The 19,281-nt window shown below is 34.7% G+C and overlaps 1 protein-coding gene across 1 annotated transcript; it reads right to left on the reverse strand.

Moving 5' to 3' along the window:
- Positions 1-136: 136 nt before the first annotated feature.
- On the reverse strand, positions 137-17,107 carry LOC108949601 (serine/threonine-protein kinase WNK1-like). The gene is made up of 22 exons (XM_018812384.1): positions 16,492-17,107; positions 15,474-15,748; positions 14,731-14,906; positions 13,673-13,893; positions 13,316-13,473; positions 12,607-12,695; positions 11,996-12,254; positions 10,696-10,806; positions 10,192-10,593; positions 9,255-9,309; positions 8,404-8,573; positions 7,426-7,563; positions 7,037-7,171; positions 6,004-6,129; positions 5,060-5,542; positions 3,583-4,927; positions 2,708-2,769; positions 2,178-2,374; positions 1,895-2,003; positions 1,590-1,644; positions 659-753; positions 137-295 (listed from the first exon to the last, which is right to left on the reverse strand). The coding sequence occupies exons 1-22, from the start codon at positions 17,105-17,107 to the stop codon at positions 137-139; spliced, it is 5,436 nt and encodes a 1,811-aa protein (XP_018667929.1).
- Between the last annotated feature and the right edge of the window lie 2,174 nt (positions 17,108-19,281).

The following is a 19,281-nucleotide window of genomic DNA, read 5'->3' on the forward strand; positions in this document are numbered from 1 at the left end:
GGTTTGTTGGGGTTTTCGGTAACACTAGGGTCTTGCTGCATTTGCGGGGGTAAGTTTGGTGCTGGGTTATGAGGTGTACCGTAGTTTTTGGGTAACATGTGGGGGTGTATTATGTGGTGGGGGGTGATGGGGTACATTAGAGGGTTCCACGAGTTTGTATTTGAACGGTGGTTGTTGCTGAAGTTTTTCTGGTGAACGAAAGCGCTGGTTTCTGCGGGATGGTGAATGGTGTTGGGCGCTGGTTGTCTGGGGGGGTGGGACATGGGCGTGGCCTCCTGGGGCTGAGGAATGAAATCTGGCAAAATATAGAATTGTTAGGGGGTTGCTGTATAGGGAAATATGAAGTGATTGAAAGGAAAGATTTTCAATGGCTGGGCACACACAGTTTGTCAGAAAGTCAAATTTTTCTTTTTTCTACTGTTTTGGCAAGTTTTTAAGACAAAAACACACTTAAAAAAACACAAATCTCCTGTTATAAAGAGTTTTTTACATTTGTTAACTTGGTCCTGAAATATAACAAATACAACATGACTTTTTTGTTCACACCCATTTCATATTTTTTTTTAAATAAAATAAAAATAGAAATAAATAAATTTCTTGGCCCACTAAACAATTATAACCAACGTGTTAAATTTTAAACCTGTCTAAAAATGTTTACTATCAATAAAACTGGTGTGCCCATAGTGAATGAGATGATATGAGAGAGAAAATACTTAAAAGAAAGAAGTTCCACAGTTTCCATTGAAACAAAGTCTGAAAGAAAACAAACGCATTCTTAACAGAACATTCAATAACCAATACAGACGTTGGGCAATCTTTACCTTTCTAAGGCTTCTCCACAGCGAGCACAAAATAATATTTAATACAGTTAGTGGCATAGTGGCAAAAGACCATTTAACAAGGATCTGGTGTTATGAAAACGTAAGAGACAAAAACCAAATCCAACCAATTGTTGAATAAAAGACATATAGTAGGGTGGGGGAAGATGGGACACCTTTTCATTCTATTTTCTCAACCCATTTGGTAGTAAACAAAGAACTTTTATAGAATTATAAAACTGTTAATTGTTTAAAACAGGATCAGGATATTACGTGTTAAAGATCCCGCCTTCCCATCCCACTATATATTTCGCCTAAATGGCATCGTTGGTCTTTTATTCAAGAAAAATCTTGTTGCTTATCGTTGCACAAGGATTGTTTAACTTTATAAGCACCAAATCAGGGTCAGATTCGCGAGATGTATTACAGTTCAACTATATAACATACATAGGCGCCAAACCCGGGGTGGCACGGTAGGCAGGCATACCCCGGAATTTTCTGAACTGCATTAATCATTAAACAGTGGGAACAAGTTAGTTAGATTTGTTTCATAGGAAAGTCTAACTATAAAAGTTTTTTGAAATGCCTACCATGCATTTTCAATAGTTTGAGCCTATGCATATATATACAAATATACGTTTTTGCAGCTAAAATTATTACCAAAAAAACTACTAGGTTTTTTATGTTTTGAGCCTGCCAGGTGTTTTGCAAAAAAAAAAAATTGTTGATATCTTCATATAAGTATTATAACACAACAATGGTATATTGTACCTGTTCCACTGTGTTCATGGTGATTAGACATGGCTTCATCTGGTTTTGAAGGATTCTGGAAAAATAAATATTTGTTTAAAATAAAAAAAAAATTAGAAAAAAGTTTCATTACAAAAATTACAAATAGTGAAAAAATATTTAAAAAAGGATATCACAAAATAAAAACACCAAAATAAAAAAAAGAAAATTAATAATTTAAACAAATTTTAAACTAATATTTTGTAAATCAAGAGCACAGATACCGACAAAAATCTAACAAAAAATTAACTTTTCTTTTTAGTAAAAAATAAAACTTAAAAACTTACAGGTTGTTTTTGGGGTATAACTTTCATTTTTTGTCGCTTCTTGGCTTTTCGCAACCGGTCCAATTGCAATCTATGTTTTCTTATTAAAGCTTCAATTTCACGTTGATGCCTGTTTAAAATACTAGGTGTAAAACAAATTTAAACTTTTTTTTTCTGGAATCAGATTTAATTCTTTAATCTTTAAATGTAACCAAAAAAAAACTTTTTCTTATTTTGAATTTCTTTTCTAAATTTCTAAAAAAATTAAAATTCAAAAAAAATAAAACAGATTTAATTTTCTCACCTTTTGCTAAGATCTTTAAAATCAGAATCATCCTCGTCAAAATCGTCGCCGTCCGTTTCGTCCTCGCTGAGTTCCCCGTATTGTGAGCGGGTGGGTGAGTCAAGATACATTCGCTGACGATCCCGGGGTTTTATGGGAATTGGGGTGAGGGGGGTAAGGGGGTTTCCCGGGTTCATGTTAGTTCGTTGGTATTGTTGCTAGAATAAAATAATTTGTTTACGCATTTAGAATTTTTTTTAGCATTTTTTCGTGCTTTCCTTTATATATATATATTTATAATATATTTTAGAAGTTTTCTATTATTTATCCTCATGTAGTGGACACAGTCGTTATAACCTGGGTGTTCTGTTTCATACACTTCATGCCAGCTTACGAGTTACCAAGTATTTAACTTTGTAGGTGATTATTTTTGTTCATTTTTTTGTATTAAGCTGGTTTTGTGAACACAGATAAACAAAACTGATTTTCTATTTAAAGTTTGAAAAATAAGTAGCAATTTGTTTAAGTTAAAATATCTTTATGTTTCTTACCTCAGTAAACATTCTTAAGTTTTGCTCACGAACAAATTCTTGCTGCATTCCTTGATCAGAACCTACAAAAAAAAAAGAAATAAAAACCATAACATATATAACCCCCCAAAAAATTATACATATATATATATTCATATTGTAAATTACCCACAGTCTATGGGAGTCGTTAGGATATGGTTTTCTTTGAATGATTTTTGTTTACTAGCAGTAGCAAATGGGCGAAAAATAGAATGAAAAGATCAAAGATGTCTCATCTTCCCCCAATCTACTATATAACTTTTACCAAATTCAATGAATGTTAAAAACATCAAAGTGAAATTTGAAGGTCGATTGCAAAAAACATACAATTACTGAAATGTATACTGCTATAATGCTATGTTAATCAATGCTGAGCTTTTATGGAACGTGTGCTCATAAAGGAAGTATACCAGAAAGCAATTAACTTACGTCAGACCGGCAACAATTGCTATTAACAGAGACCTTGTGTTATACTGTAGTATAATTACATTGAAAACCTTTAAGTTCAATTTAATTGAAATATGAATAAATGTAACTTATTTAATCCCCTGTGGCCGGGAACCGACAGTCCTTATAACACAGGTGTTCTGTTTCGTACACCTCGTGCCCGTTTAGAGTTACCGCATATGTGACATAAAAATGTTCGACTTTTTCGTATTTCTAAACATGGCTGGCAATTTAGACAACCCATTAGTGACCACTGGGTTGTAGCAATTTCCGTTAAGTGTCTTGCCCAAGGACACACATTTTAACAATGGTAGCAGCATCGAGCCTTGAACCCATAACCTCTGGGCTACAGGCAGGCGCGCCAACCACTGTGCCACAGCACCAAACATAAAAACTAAATATTAACTCACCAATTAATGAGGAATAACTTTTCTCGCTGTTGTTGCTCAAAGTACGGACTCTCGTGTTCCCATCGGTAAACACAATACTTTGCGAGTTGGTTTCAGTAACTAGAGATGGCTCATAAGAAGTTTGTTGACTGGCAACTGAAGTCATGTACGTCGCATTTTCATGATTAGAAGCAAGTGATCCATTAAAGGAAGCATCAAGTGAGACTGACGTATGCTGCTGGTTAGTGTGGACAAAACTGGTCTCAAAACTTTGCTGATGATTTTCTGCATCCATTTTATTTGACTCAGTAAGTGTCTTGGTGGGTTGTTTATCGTTTTCAAAACTAAGCTGCCTGTGAGCAGTGTTAGGTTGAGACTTGACTTCTGAATCTGTTGGGATAATCTGAAACCTGCCGACTTCCCTAACAACTGTATCCGTTTCCTCGACCCCAATTTTGTTCATTTTTTCGCGCAGCAGCGATTTTACCGAATCATCTTCATTCACTTTAGTGATTTGGAAGCGATTAAAATTTGTCTCGGGTTGAAGTACAGGTCTTTCTTCATGTGGCTGAGCAACCGGCTGATACTCAGAGTGGTAGGATGAAACTGATTCAACTAAACTTTCAGTGTCGGACACTTTGTATTGATCCACCATACCCGCTGTCTTAGCTTCGTCCCCAGAAGATTGGCTTGCTTCGTTTAAAGGGGGCGAAAAGTTTGCCGTAGATCCAATTGGTGGGGACAGTGCTACTACCAGGGGTACTACTGTAGTTACAGATGGACTTCCCCAATCATCTAAAGCGGAAGTCATTTTAACATTGGTATTAATCTGGTAGGTTAAGCTATCAGAAGCTGCATTAGTTGTTGCTGTATCTTGAGCACTCAATTGGTTGTCTATATCTAAAGTATTACCGTCAGCGTTTTCAGAAGAGTTAATAGGCATTGCAACGGGAATAACTACAGGAACCACGCCAATAACAGGCGTTGTTTCATCTGTTCCTTCACTGGTAGAAGCGGTATTTTGAGCGTGGGATAAAATTGCCGTTAACTGCTTATCTAAATCATTTGTATCCTTAGGTACCATGATCACTTGTGGAAGAATTACTGGTTGTCCTATTGGGAGGATGGTGATTGGTTGGGATGTTGGGACATCTGATCCTTGATCCTCTTCTGCTCCTGCAGCATCCAGAGGAGCATTTTCGATAACTTTTGCATCACTTCTAACTTCTTGTGCCTCGGTTTTGGTTTCAGTTTGCGAAGCATTGTAAGTTGTTTCGTGCGTTGGTTGAGGGGCCGATATTTGCGATGCTTCTTTTAAAACTGGTTGTTGTTGTTGTTGTTGCTGTTGTTGGGTTTGTGGTTGTTGCTGTTGTTGGGTTTGTGGTTGTTGTTGTTGTTGCTGTTGTGGTTGTTGTTGCTGTTGCTGTTGTGGTTGTTGTTGCTGCTGTTGTTGTGGTTGTTGCTGTTGAACGCTCGCCACACTACCTGTACTCCCCACACTCGCAACACTTGAACAACTGGGCGAGCGATAAAATAAGATGTTGCTCATTGATGGTTTCGCTGCCTCTGACGACTCTGCAACATCCGAGGAGCTGCTCACTGTCTTCCCAGGATCAGGATCACTTATGCCCTCGTTAACTTGCTCGGCACGAGGAGACCCGATCACGGAGCCCGTCTCACTGCTGCTTAACTCCTCCGGCTTTGAAACAGGATTTTCCTCCGTCTTTCCGCCTTCAGCTGGAGGAAGGGAGGTTGCGGACACAGATTCAGAGAGCGGAAGCAGAGGAGCAGTGGAGGTACATCCGTTAACCTCCAACTTCAGAAGATCGACATCAATTTTTCCAACATCATGCATTTGCTTTGCTTTGATTCCGACCAAACGTACTTGTTGTTGAAAAGCTTTGGTGTGTTTCTCCTTTAAATAGTTTGCTTGGATCATTTTGTCAGCGATTTCTTCAGGGGTATCCTCGTCAATGATAAACTGTGAAGAGAAAAAAGAAAAAAAACATTTTTATTGATAAACTGTAAACAAAAAATTTCTTATAAACGTTTTTCAAATTTTTGGATCATTTTAGTAGGAACAAAAGATTATATAGGTTCATACACATATAGTCCCATATACATAAAGCCTAATGTACAATACAGCTATTCAGTTTAAATTTTATTATTTAAACCAAAAAAGAAAATTATGTCTCATAAATGGGGTGAGGGGAAGACGGACACCTTTCGCACAAAATATCCAAATATCCTGATCGTGAGGATACAGTTTACAACTATTTGAATTCTTTTTTGTTTACTACCAAATAGAACAAGTAAATAGAATAAAAAAGTGTCCCATCGTTTATACATGAGAATAGGTGCGTTCATACTAAAAATCCAATTAAATCGAACTCCATAAACCATTATATGATATAATGCTCCTTTTATGACATAGAAATCTACCTTAAAAGTGACAGTTTTCAGGTTATAGGTCGTGAGTTGACATTCGACTTCAACTAAATTTTCTTCGGTTGTTTTAATATCGGTGATTGTTAATCTTGGACGCCCGTCAAACTCGCCTTTGCGAACCTGGAATATAAAGTAACCTTATACTGTCGAGTGATAACTTTGATGTGTTCTTAAACAGTAGACACGTGTTAAAAAATATAAATAATTGTGTTAAAAATATAAAATAATATTTTAGCTTTAATGATGTAATCGCTAAATGCTAATAAGTGTTTGTGACGTTATACAGCCATTCAAGCACCCACTCCTGTTAACCACAAGCTGTTATAAACCCATTGGTTGTCATTGTTGAACAACAAGTCCTACTGTTACATCATACAAAATATTTTTTTGTTGTATTTAATTTAGAAATGGTGTTATTACAATCCAAGTACAATTTTCCAAAAAAGTTAAATTAGTTTAACACGTTTGGTGTTTAAACACTATAAATTAAGTTTGGTCAGTTTCCGCACACCTCCTGCCCACTGCCGAGTCATAAGCACAAGGTGTATGAAACAGAACACTGTGTTATAAGACTGTTATTTCCCGGGTCATGCGAGGGTAAAGCAAGTTACATTCATTCAATTTATACATTCAGTAAAATACTTAGGTTGGCATGGTAGGCAGGCCTGCACCCCAATCTTTTTGCACTGTGTTGATCAATAAATACTATCAACCAAAAGATTAGATTTGTTTTACAGTGCAGTGTGTTTAACTACTCCTACCTCCCCTGCCATTAGAAAAGTCAGGCACCTATATGATATTGTAAGGTGTGGAAAGACGGGACACTTTTAGCAAATAATACCCAAATAACCTGATCATGTTTTAAACAATTAACAACAATCTATGGAGGTCTTGAGGATATGATTTTATAATTCTTTGAATGTTCATTGTTTACTACCAAATGTGACACGGAAATAGAATGAAAAGGTGTCCCATTTTTTCCTATTCTATTATATACCAGTATAAACACACACAGTACGGTACTTACCCTGTTACAAAGCAATGTCAGTTGTTCAATAAAACATTCTTTATTTATTTCATTCAGTTGATTGTTCACCACTAAGCGTGAAGCAGTTTCTTGCGAAGATTCAACGTCAATGTCAACTTTAAATATACTTTCAAGCTAAAACAACAAAGAAAACATTCATAAAAGTTTGGGAGGAATAAACTACATGAATGAAATGTTAGTTAATCATTCTTACATGCCGGGTCAAGGATAGTCGTTATACATGTAACATGTCTAATTTCTCAATGGTAGCAACATCAAGCCTTGAACCCAGTATCTTAAAGCTACGAACTAAGCACGAACTACTGTTTTCATGACATTAAAAAAAATTATTCCAAAAAATAAAAATTTAAAATAAACAATAAACTTACATTTCCTTGGATTTCAATTTGACATTCGATGGATAAATGTCCGAGTTTTTTATCCAAATAATCGTCATCAACTCCCTGGGTAACATTATTAGCAACCGAATCTGAATCGTTGTCAGATTCCCTTTCAATACCATCAACCTGGAAACATGATGTTTAATTTGTGAAAATTTTGTCATAATATGAAACTTTGTCACGAGAGAATAAACCCTTAAATGAGTGTCAAAATTTAAAGGGGTTAAAAATTTTATAAGATTAAAAAGGGTTATTGAACTTGTTAGTAACGACTTTTAATCTCTTAAAATTTTTACATATAGCAAGGCTTCCCAAACTTATTCTCTCGTGTACCCTGCTGTCTCTTAAAATTTTCCACAACCCTTCATGGTTAATAATATAAGAAATATATAGTAGGGTGGGGGAAGATGGGACACTTTTCATACTATTTTCTTCTCCCATTTGATAGTTACATTCAAAGGTATATAAAACGCATTCACACAACTACCATAAACCTTGTTTAAAACACGATCATGATATTTGGATATTATGTTCTAAAGGTGTCCCATCTTCCCCCACCCTCTTATACAGTACTTTGTGTAAATTGATATACTTCAGTAATAATGCTTAAGAATATTCCTTAAAAATGTATGCCTGTTTATAAACAAAACCACTGCCAATAACACAAGTCAAATTAATCTGTACAAGATATTATGCACATGATTGATATGACAAGATTAAATAAATCCATGCGAGTGACGCGACCATTTTTAGTCAACAGTATAGTCTACCATATGCAGTACTTTGTGTAAAATTGAAAGTAAAATTTCTCTGCAACAATGCTTAAGAATACCTTATAAAATAGCCATGTACGCTTATTTATAAACAAAACTACTGCCAAAACACAACTCAAATTAATCAATATTTTAACTATAGGATATTACGCACATGATTATAAATTAGGAAATCTAATATAGATAAATGAACCTGCAATAATAGAATACGAAGTTGTTTATCCCAATGTCTGTTTCGACTTTTCTGTTGACGACGATGTTTCTTTTCACTTTTTTGTTCTTTCCGATTTTTGTCGCTGTCTTTTGAACTTTCACCCCCAGCGTCGGTCGTGGCCACTGATTCAGTTTCCGACATTACAACATCTGTAAATATGTTTGGGTTGTTTATGTGGGGGAAGATGGGACACTCTTTGATTATGGGGGGAAATGGGACTTCTTTAGTTAATATTTTTAATATAAAGAACTATTATTTTTTTTCTAACAGAACTTTCCTTTTAAAATAAATAGGCCTGTACAAAAATTAACCAATTAGTTTGCCAAATCAGGATAATGCCTGCTGTTAAATATTTTAAAGCAAATTTCATTACACTTGCTAATGAGTTAGTTTCTGGAAAGGTCAAACAAATGCGACAATTTATTGATTAGTTTGTTGTTTACAAGCACAGGCGCCAAACCTAGGGTGGCAGGGTAGGCCGGCCTACCCTGGAGTTTTTGCATTGCATATATTAGTATATAATGGAATTAAATTTGTTCAATAACAGCGGTTTCTGGGGCTGTACAGCAGTTTCAGATGTTCCACAATAATTGTGATTCGATAAGAATTTTCCTTTTATTGATGTGGTTTTTGCATTTTTTCTATAGCATTCTTATTTTTATAGGGCAGCGATATATCATAATAATTGCAAAGGGACCACCAGGCAATTTTTTTAGAAAATTATGGGAACAGCTGTTTTCTAGGAAATGTCTTACTAACCCTGCCTCCCCTGCATTTTTAAACGTTTGGCGCCTATGTTTACAGAAAAGGGTTGTTAAATAGTAACCTACCTTGTACAGTGTTGATGGTTCTGTCAGGTTCCTCTATGTTTGATTCAATGAAGACCTTTAAAAATATTAATCCATTCACAAAATGTAAGCAACCAAAAATAAATTTAAAATATTAGGGTGAAAGCAATATACAGCACTAAATTTAAAATTAACTTTTTTTTTAATTAAATGAAAAAAATTTAAAAACATTAGTGTAGTAACATAAAGTTAGAATTAGAAACTATAAAATGTATATAATGTATAATTTAAATATTTTATATATATAAAATTAATGTTGCTTTTTGATAATTGATAATTGTTCAAGAAAAGTTAGAATAATTCGGGACAATTGCCTAATGGTCCACCACTGTAACTTAACCAATTTCTAAAAATGTTTTAATCCTGAGAAATGCACATCGATTTTTAAGGTGGTACACAGACAAAAGGAGCATTTTCTCCTAAAAGCACACAATTAAATTCTGCAACCACAGCAGGATATGGGAAATCTGGCTACCATTTTTTTATTTGTGTCAGCAGGCATAATTGGAAACCACAAGATACTTATGCTTAGTAGGGAATTAGTTTTTATTCTATTTTCTATGTCCCATTTGATAGTTAACATATAGTAGGGTAGGGAAGATGGGACACCTTTTTATTGAATTTTCTCGTCCAATTTGGAAACAAGAACAGTCAAAGAATTACAAAACCGTACCCTGACAACTCCCATAGACCTTTGTTAATTATTTAAAATTTGATTAGGACATTTGGTTCATATGTGCCAAAGTTGCCATCTTCCCCAACCCTACTATAAATAGTTTACGGAATTGTATAAGTAGCCCCTTACTCTAAAAGGCCGCTGTTAATTATTAAAAACACTATCAGGAAATATGATATTTAGGTAAAAATAATAACAGTATCCCATCTTACCCCACAGTATTATAAATTACAAAGGTTTTACCTGGTTATGAGTTGTTTTGCTTGCTTGATTCTGCATCACAGGATTTTGCATTATCTGTTGTTGATTGTTGATTTGTCCGTTGATTGCTTGTTGAATCAACTGCGGGTGTTGATTTGTTTGTTGCTGTAAGAATTGTTGTTGAACAGGTGGTATAATTTGTTGCGGGATAAACTGCTGTTGCGGGATTTGTTGAATGTTGGGTTGAATCTGTTGTCGGAATTGTGGCTGTTGATGTATTTGTTGATTTGTATTCTGTTGTTGGGAGATATTTGTTTGTATGTTTGTTGGTTGGGACAACGACATGTTTGTTGTTTGATGAAGTTGTTCTTGTAGTTGTTGTAAAGTTTGTTGTTGCATTTGTTGTTGGTAGGTTTGGTTCATTTTAACGTCATTGAATGTTGCCTGGATTGAATGTGGTTGTTGAATTTGTTGTTGCTGCTGTTGTTGCTGTTGTTGTTGCTGCTGTTGTTGTTGCTGTTGTTGCATTTCACTTTCTCGCTCAACTTGCCGATTTTCTTCAATTTTTCGTCGATTACGTTGAATGCTCGATAAACAAGCAGTGATTGACTTTGCCACAACATTAACGTCATCTTCGTGAAGAAATCCATTCTGGGCCTGAGGTTTAAGGAGGTTTATTATTGTGCTGTTAACAGAATATAAATCAGACTTTTTTATGGAGAAGATTAAATTAGTAATATTCTTTTTTAAATCAGTGACTAAATCGATTTTTAACGAGAAGAATAGGCCTAAATCAAGTACAATTTTAGTTTTTTAAATCAGCGACAATTTTTATTGTACATGGGTCATGGCCCATGGGTGGCGACATAGGTTAACGTTCTATGGCGAGGCCCGCCAAAGGACCTGGAATTAATTCCCTAGACAGGCAATTAGCCGAAAATTATGATGTGTTTTCAGGAAAAGATTTAATTAACAAAGGATATGAGTCGGTTATGACTATATGAACGTATTGTCATTTTCACTGCCAAGCCGTATTATCAATCACTGTCAATTAACAAAGCATTGGGTTATAGATTGGGTTATACAGAAATAATGACATCATCAATCAATAGCACCACTTTAAATTGAAAACCGCAACTCACAAGTGTGCTTCTGTTTAAACATTATTCAAAAAAAAAAAAAGGTTTCAACGCAAATTTTCAGACAGTTGAGTTTTTTATTCTCTGTGCCTTTGTTAAAACATTCTTTAAAAACATAATTTTCGATGCAAATTGTCTAACAAACTGTCTTTTAAGCTCTGGGCATTTGTTTGAACTTTATTCAAAAACATAACTTTCAAAGACAATTTTATAATAAACATTTTTTAGCTCTAAAACCTATTATTACCATGCATTTGTAAATGTTAAAACTGTATGGTCTTGTTACTGTTATGTACATGCACACAAGCTTATAAGATTACTTTAGGATTAATATCGTTTTGGCTACTTAGCTGAACCTAAGTACGAGTTACTACAATTATACCATCAGACCTATTTGTTCAGTATTTTTTGTTACATGTAAAATTCCTGGAGAATTATAACGATTTGGCCACTTAGCTGAACTATATCACACTTTACTATAGCCAATAGCTGTAGCATCAGATCTATTGGTTTAGCATTTTTTTATTTTACGTAAAATTTCATGCCTAAACTGACCAATCACGGCTAAAAAATAGAAATCACAAATTTCTTGAGGATATGGTTTTATAAATCTTTGGTTGTTCTTTGTTTAAAACTAAATTAGACAAAAAATAAAATGAAAAGGTGTCCTATCTTGTCCCACCGTACTATATATAACATTAACTTACCATTTCTTTTGCTACTTCGACGGGGATATCCTTAGTCATGTCGAAATCGAACTCCAAAGCTTCATCATTTTTATGTTTTTGTTTCAATCTTTGGGCGTCTTCTACCACGAGACGTAACGTCACTGTGTCTTTTAGCATCGCATTTTCGCCTTCTCCCTGGCTAGGTTCAGCATTTGATTCAGCCTGTGATCTGAGCTCGACTTTTATCCCAGGAACCTCCACAAAGAATGGCTCGTTTAGTAGTTGTTGAACTGTGTACCTGGGGTAAAAAAAACTTGTTAAAATTGATTCTGTAAAAAAAATTGAAAATTGCTGGAAAATATAAACAATTCTATAAAAAAAGAAAATTGGCTAAGATGTGGCACATTAAAGCATTTTGTTGCGGTTGGAATATTTTAAAATGTTTTATTCCAATGTATAGGCTACAGCTAAGGTTTTGTGCATTTAGCTAGTTTCTGTTTTCAGTATGTAGGAAATGAAAATGTAAAATTGAATTTATCATTCCTTTATAACATAAAATATCATCAATTGAAAACGCAAACAAATTTTAAAAGTTCCCTTTAAAAATCATTTATTAAATGAAATATCCTTAATTGAAAGCACAAACAAACCTTTGTGTTTTATCTCTGTTGATGCAGATAGAAATTATCCGACGTTCGTCTTTTCCTTGAACTTTCTCAAAACTATTTGGTGGAAGACCCTAATAACAAAAAAATAAATAAAAAAAATATAAAAAATAAATAAAATTAAATTTGTTTTTTTAGAAATATTGCCAAATGTTTTTAAATTAGGGTACTCGTCATTTTACAATAATGCATGTATTAGGGTATATTGGCATTAGCACCCTATGCACCCATAATGGGCAAATGTGACTTGATTGTTAAAGCCACAACAGGATATGATATTCCAACGATTGCGCAATAATTGTACCATATACAGAAACGTATGCTGCCCCTTGCTACTATTTTTTTAGCTCCTAAGCTGAATTATAGCACACTTTACTATAGTAGGGTGGGGAAAGATGGGACACCTTTCACATATAATAACCAAATATCCTGACCGTGTTTTAAACAATTAACAACGATCCGTGGGAGCCGTGAAGATAAATTTTTATAAGAAATCGTTGAATGTTTGTTTACTACCAAATTGGAGGAGAAAAATAGATTGAAAAGGCGTCCCATCTTCCCCCACCCTACTATATAGATGAAGGCTATACCATCAGGCCTATTAATTTAGCATTTTTTCATTTTACGTAAAATTCCATGCCTCTAACTTACCAATCACTGCTAAAAAATGAGAAATTAGAAATATTAAGCCCACCTGCGTAACTTTGCGATAAATTTGTCCAGCATTTATACATTCAGAGTAGGGATACTCCGCTGTAATCATCTCTAACATGCACATACCAAACGCATACACATCAACACTTTCATCATAATGTTCCTCATACATCTCAGGTGCCATAAACTCAGGGGTACCTACAATATAAAAAATAATAAATGAAAAAAAAATCCCAAAAAAATTTATTGTAAAAAAAAATTAATACTAGGATTTTTAAAATTAAAAAATAAATAAAAGAAAAACAAAATTAAAGAAAAACAAAATTTAAAGAAATAAGTTTTTTTCAGCTTTGAGGAATTATAAATAATTAAAAAAATTAAAGGAAAAAATTATTACCAATTACACTCTTTGCAAAAGAAGTCCTTTTCAATGTTGCAAGGCCAAGATCCCCAACTTTCACTGATCCCGTAGGTCCAGTTATGAAAATATTATCACATTTTAAGTCCCGATGTATAATAGCTGGGTTTCTTGTGTGAAGAAAATTTAACCCTTTCAGTATCTGACGGCACCAGCTTCGTAAAACTTTGGGTTTGATTGATTTGAAACGTTTTAGATACCTGTGGTGTAATTTTAATGTTAAAACTTTAAGGGTTGAATAGGTAGTGCGATCAACTTAGTTCATTGGGTGTTCTGTTTCATATACCCTTATTTTCCATTTTTAGTTTTAATGGTTGGGAATTTAGGCAATTTTAAGGGGATTACTTAATTGAAGCAATTGCCGCTATGTGTCTTGCCCAAGGACACATGCGCCTACAATGATAGCAGCAACAAGCCTTGAACCTATAACCTCTAGGTTAAAAGCAGACGCGCTAACCAATGTGCCACTGCACCCTTAGACAATAAATAAAAATGTGGTCAAGTGAGTGAGATGATTTATTGGTCATTTGAGGCACCTTTTGTCAAAATTTATCAGCACTTTTATGACTCATGTCAGACATAATTAGTTTATAATGGGACTTTTTAGACAACTAGTTAAAATATCTCTCACTACATATGTGCCTAACATGGGTATACAAGGCATATGTATATCCTGGAATCAACTATGTAACCCTATGGGAGTAATCTGTGTACGCATAGATAAACTTACAGCTAACTGGCTAATTGGTAATTACACACCAATTAAAGGTAAAAACATAAACACAGTCATGACTTAAAAAAACTGTGGTTTTTCCAAAAAAAGCAATTAATAAAGGCAGCATTTTAAATAAAGGCCACATATAGTGAGGTGGGAAAAGATGGGACACCTTTAGCAATTAACAACACTATTTTAGATTCGGGATGCGGTTTTTATAAAACTTTGAATGTTCTTTGTTTACTACCAAATGGGACGAGAAAATAGAGTAAAAAGGTGACCCACTTCCACCCACCCTAATATATTAAATAAAGGGTCTTACGTTTTTAATGTTCCAGAAGTCATAAGCTCAGTGACAAGTATAATGCATTTCTTTCCCTTAAGTGACTGGTAATCCCATGAGTCATAAAATCTTACAATGTTCGGATGTTGTAATCCCTTTAACATCTCAGCTTCTTCACGAAAACGAAGCCGCTCATTTTTGGACAATTTATGATGCTGAAAATAAGAAACAGTTGATAAATAACACCAGCAAACCATATGAAATGACAATCTTTATATATTAGGGCACCAAAGTTGGGGTGGCAGGGTAGGTGGCCTTTCTTGGAATTTTTTGCCGTGCCTAAATCAGTAGAATCATTTTTTGATGGAGGTATGTGTCTAACTTACCCTGCTCCTCTCATGCATAACAAAAAGTTTGGCACTGGTAAATATATAACAATGTAGTAATGTATAGAACTAGATTTAACAACTGTTGTTTTGTCGCTATATCCTGTCTTTCAAATCTTCTGAATGTTTGCCACCATCATCGAAGAGGCAAATAAAGTTTTTATTATTATTATTGGTATATAGGGGGGAAAGACGGGACACCTTTAGCCCATACTATCCAAACATCCTGATCGTGTTTTAAACAATTAACAGTGGTCCATGGGAGTCGAGAGGCTACAGTTTTAAAAAAAAAAAAAAAATCTTTGTTTACTACCAAATGGAAAAGAAAAGTGATATAAAAAGATGTCCTATCTCCCCGGACCATCGATACTATATTATTTAAGTTACTTTAAGTACCTGCAATTCACACCATGCAACAGCAACCCCAGTGTCAGTATCAAGGCCTTTATATACGGTCTTAAAACTTCCACGGCCCAGCTCAATATCGAACTTTAAAAATCTTGAATCAGGAGATTCTCCGATAGCTTTGCCATCATCTTCCAAACCGCCATTGATCTCGTCGTCGAGTGCATTATCAGCGACTTCTTCATCTTTGCTAACGACGTTTATTTCACCCCCCACTGCAACACCATCCGCGAGTGGGTTAACTTTATATGATGCATCAACTCCGTCTAAAGCGTTACAAAAATTAATAAATGTGACTTGCGTGGCCGGAAATGAAAGTCATTATAACACGGTTGTTCTGTTTCATACACCTTGTGCCAGCTTAGTTACCAGGTATGTACTAACTGAGTTAGAGCAATTGCCGTTAATTTTCTTGTCTACAGACACATACCCCCACAACGGAAGTACCGCAGAACCTTGAACTCATAACCTCTTGGTTAGAGAAAGGACCTAACCAGTGAGCCATGGTTCCAAACCCGGTAGCTGTAGTTTAACACACACATAGACTGTTACATTTATAACAACAACACATAAATTAGATATATAGGGAGTAATAGCACAAATCTGGAAAAATTTAACCCTCGTCCACCAGCAAACCGCAAAATGTCAGTTATATCAAACAAAATGTGGGATTTTATTCAGGTTAAATAAAAAATATAATGGGACCTAACAGAAGAATGGAATATATATATATATTACAAAAAAATCTATGCAATTACCATATTTTTTTGATTTTACAGTCTAGAGCCATACTTTTCAGGTTACAAGCATTTAATCAACAGATTGTAAATCACACACGATAAACAGAGACAGTGATATGAAAATTACTTAACCCAAATTTACAAGTGTCCTAATTGATACACTTGTTTGTTAAACAAGTTAATAAATATTTACCAAAAACATTTACCAATAATTTATATTGTTTTAAAACTGTATTAAAAGAGTATTACATACATACATACATACATACCTGTTTTGTTGTCTTTATCGCTGACAACTCCATTCATTTTTCCTTCTTGGTCATTACCATTAACAACAGCGTCTTTTTTGGAGGGTGAGTCAGGCACTTCAACATTATGCTGGTTGTTAAGATTTTTTTCCACTGTATTGTTGAGACCATTCATAGCAAATTCTTCAGATGTATGTTCTGTTGTTAAGACCTCACTAACTGCTTTATTTTCAGTGACATTTTCTTGGCTACTTCCACTTCCAGATTGAGAAGCAGGTTTAGTGTGCCCAACATCATTTTCAACACATGGTAACTCACTCGGTGAAGTATTTAAACCATCAACATTCAACACACCGTTGCTTGCGCTGCTATTAACATGTTTTACGGAACCTTCTGACAATAACAACACTTCTTTCTCTTTTATCAACAATTTCTCCGAACTTTTAACATTTTCCGAATTTTTTTCATTTTGTTTAATTTGGCTTGACACCAAAATATCCGAAGATTCCCCAACACTTTGGTGTATGAGTGAGTCTTTAACTGTGGGCGGACTGGTACAAACTGTAGTTTGGTTAGATTTTGAATGATCAGTAGTGTAACTGGAGCCCTGTTGCTCAGTTTTTGTGTTTTGACTCATTACGCAACAGACAGGCAACATGTGGGAAGGAAAGTTTGTGTCAAATCATCAGTAAGATACCCCCATTGCTTGCAAACAGTCTACAGAGAAATATCTGCATCATACTCTCTTTTAAATCAACATATCCTGTTCTAAAACTTTGATCCTGCTCAAGATAAAAGTAATCATTAATAATGAAATTGGAATTATATTTAGAAACAATTACCGACAAAGTTACATTTGTGGAAATTCGTAACCTGGCGCAAGGTGTATGAAACAAATTACCTGTGGTATAACCACTGTCGTTTTCTGACCACACGAGGATAAGCCAATTTATATTCATTTATTCAAATAATGGTTTGGCACTAGTAAAGAATTCTCCGGTATGTTACAGATTAGGCTGGTGGAAAGTGTTAGAGGTTGGTAGTCAAGGGTTATTAGTTTGTGGTTACACCACTTTTGTAATCTTAAAGTAATAGCCACCGCTAATGTCCGCGAATTTTTCGTTCAAACTATACAAATGGAATCGTACGGCAACCTGGTGTGCCTGGCCTGCCTAGAAACGTTTATATTCTATTTTAATTTTTTTAAATACAACCACGCGCAACCCGCACATTTTAAAGGGACCCCTATATATTATTGAGATCATAAGAATAAGTTGTACGCCGTTTTAAAAGCAAAATAATGTAATTTCGCTCGTCGCCATTTTGCTATATACAAAACTTTGTTCAATTTTAGTATTTAAATAACGTTAAAACCTGTTAGACTTCTAAAAATGCCTGGCAAACGACGATAAAACAAACGTATATTTCGTAATATAAACAATCCTACGTTAACATTGGGCTGTCTCTTCAACTGTATTGTGACCTGTGACCCTGAGTTTAACTAGGTGGCGCCAACGAGCTTACTTCCACAAAAGGCTGCTCATGAATTTTTATGTAAAATTCCGCTATATTTTAAATCTTTGGGTATTTTTTGTTATATTTTAAATTTATATAAATTTGTTTTATTTTTAGTTGTGTATTAAGGATATTTCCAACAGTTTTATTGCTAAAACAGTTATTGGAGTAGCCTACTATATAAATATATGTTTATTGTACAATTTATCATCGTGTGCCAGCATAAAAGCCTTAAAAGGCACCACCGTAGGCTACTCTCAGAATAAAAATTGTATCGTTACGTTCGAAGCAAAAATCAATTCACAAAATTAGAAATATTAAAACATCACACACCGTGCAGCTATAGTTAAAACATACAGAAAGCACGGGGTTTACGGAATAAAATATGACATCTCAGACCACAGTTATCAACAGCAGTACGATACGCTCAATTTCTTTAAAATAGTAATTTCTTTTTTGTAATGTTCTATTGTTTTAGCTTGAGCCTGTGGTATAGTTAAACCGGGGAAGTGAAATGCAAATCCAGGTTCTAATTTGACAATGTTAGTGTCTTCCTTTCCAAGTTTCATTCTTAGTATGCCAGAGGCCCATACGTCTTCCATCGGCATAATTTCGTCTTGTTTTACTGAGCCATAAAGTAGCTTTGCTGTAGCCACTGACGTAACGTACATAGCACCGTTACAATACGACGGAAAATCATTCGGCTTGTATTCGTTGGTTGAAAGGTAGTATGGACTATTTAGATCTCGTGTGGGTTGTCCATTTTTTATTAAAGTATGGCCGCATAGTACGGGAAAGTTTTCAACGCCTTTGTCCAGTGTAGGTCTTTCTAGTGATTCAACGTTCGATGTGTGAAGTAATTTTGTAAGGTGATCGGTCAAAGTTGTTTTTGAAATTCTGACATCGTCGTCTGACTTGCTGACGAAATAATGAGATGGCAAATTTTCTGAAGACCATTGCAGAATGGTAAGAGACTTCATCACTATTTTCCTATAATTTGTAATAGAGAACGTTAGCTGAAACACAACAGTGACGTATAAACTGTACAGACTGTACCCTGTCAGCCAAAACATATCATAATGTTGGACAGCTATAAGGGGTTCTTAAACTTTAGTATATATGAATGTAACTTTCTTTATCCAGCGTTCCTGGAAAATGATAGTCGTTATACCACGGATGTTCCTTACCCAAAATTTACTCAAACAAACTCACTATTTATAGTTTAAACATAAAGTAGAGTGGGGGGAAATGAGACACCTTTAGCCATAATAACCAAATAGTGATTCATACATACCT

This window comes from Ciona intestinalis, chromosome 7 (genome assembly GCF_000224145.3).
Source record: "Ciona intestinalis chromosome 7, KH, whole genome shotgun sequence".
Taxonomy (NCBI): Eukaryota; Metazoa; Chordata; class Ascidiacea; order Phlebobranchia; family Cionidae; genus Ciona; species Ciona intestinalis.

What these genes read in the sequence shown, in the direction of transcription:
- LOC108949601 (XM_018812384.1), bottom strand. Translation starts at nt 17,107, where the DNA reads ATGAGTCAAAACACAAAAACTGAGCAACAGGGCTCCAGTTACACTACT. An exon ending in CGATAAAGACAACAAAACAG is followed by an intron (nt 15,749 to 16,491) that starts GTATGTATGTAT and finishes GTAACGCTTTAG; the next exon opens with ACGGAGTTGATGCATCATAT. An exon ending in TTCGTATTCTATTATTGCAG is followed by an intron (nt 7,564 to 8,403) that starts GTTCATTTATCT and finishes TCATGTTTCCAG; the next exon opens with GTTGATGGTATTGAAAGGGA.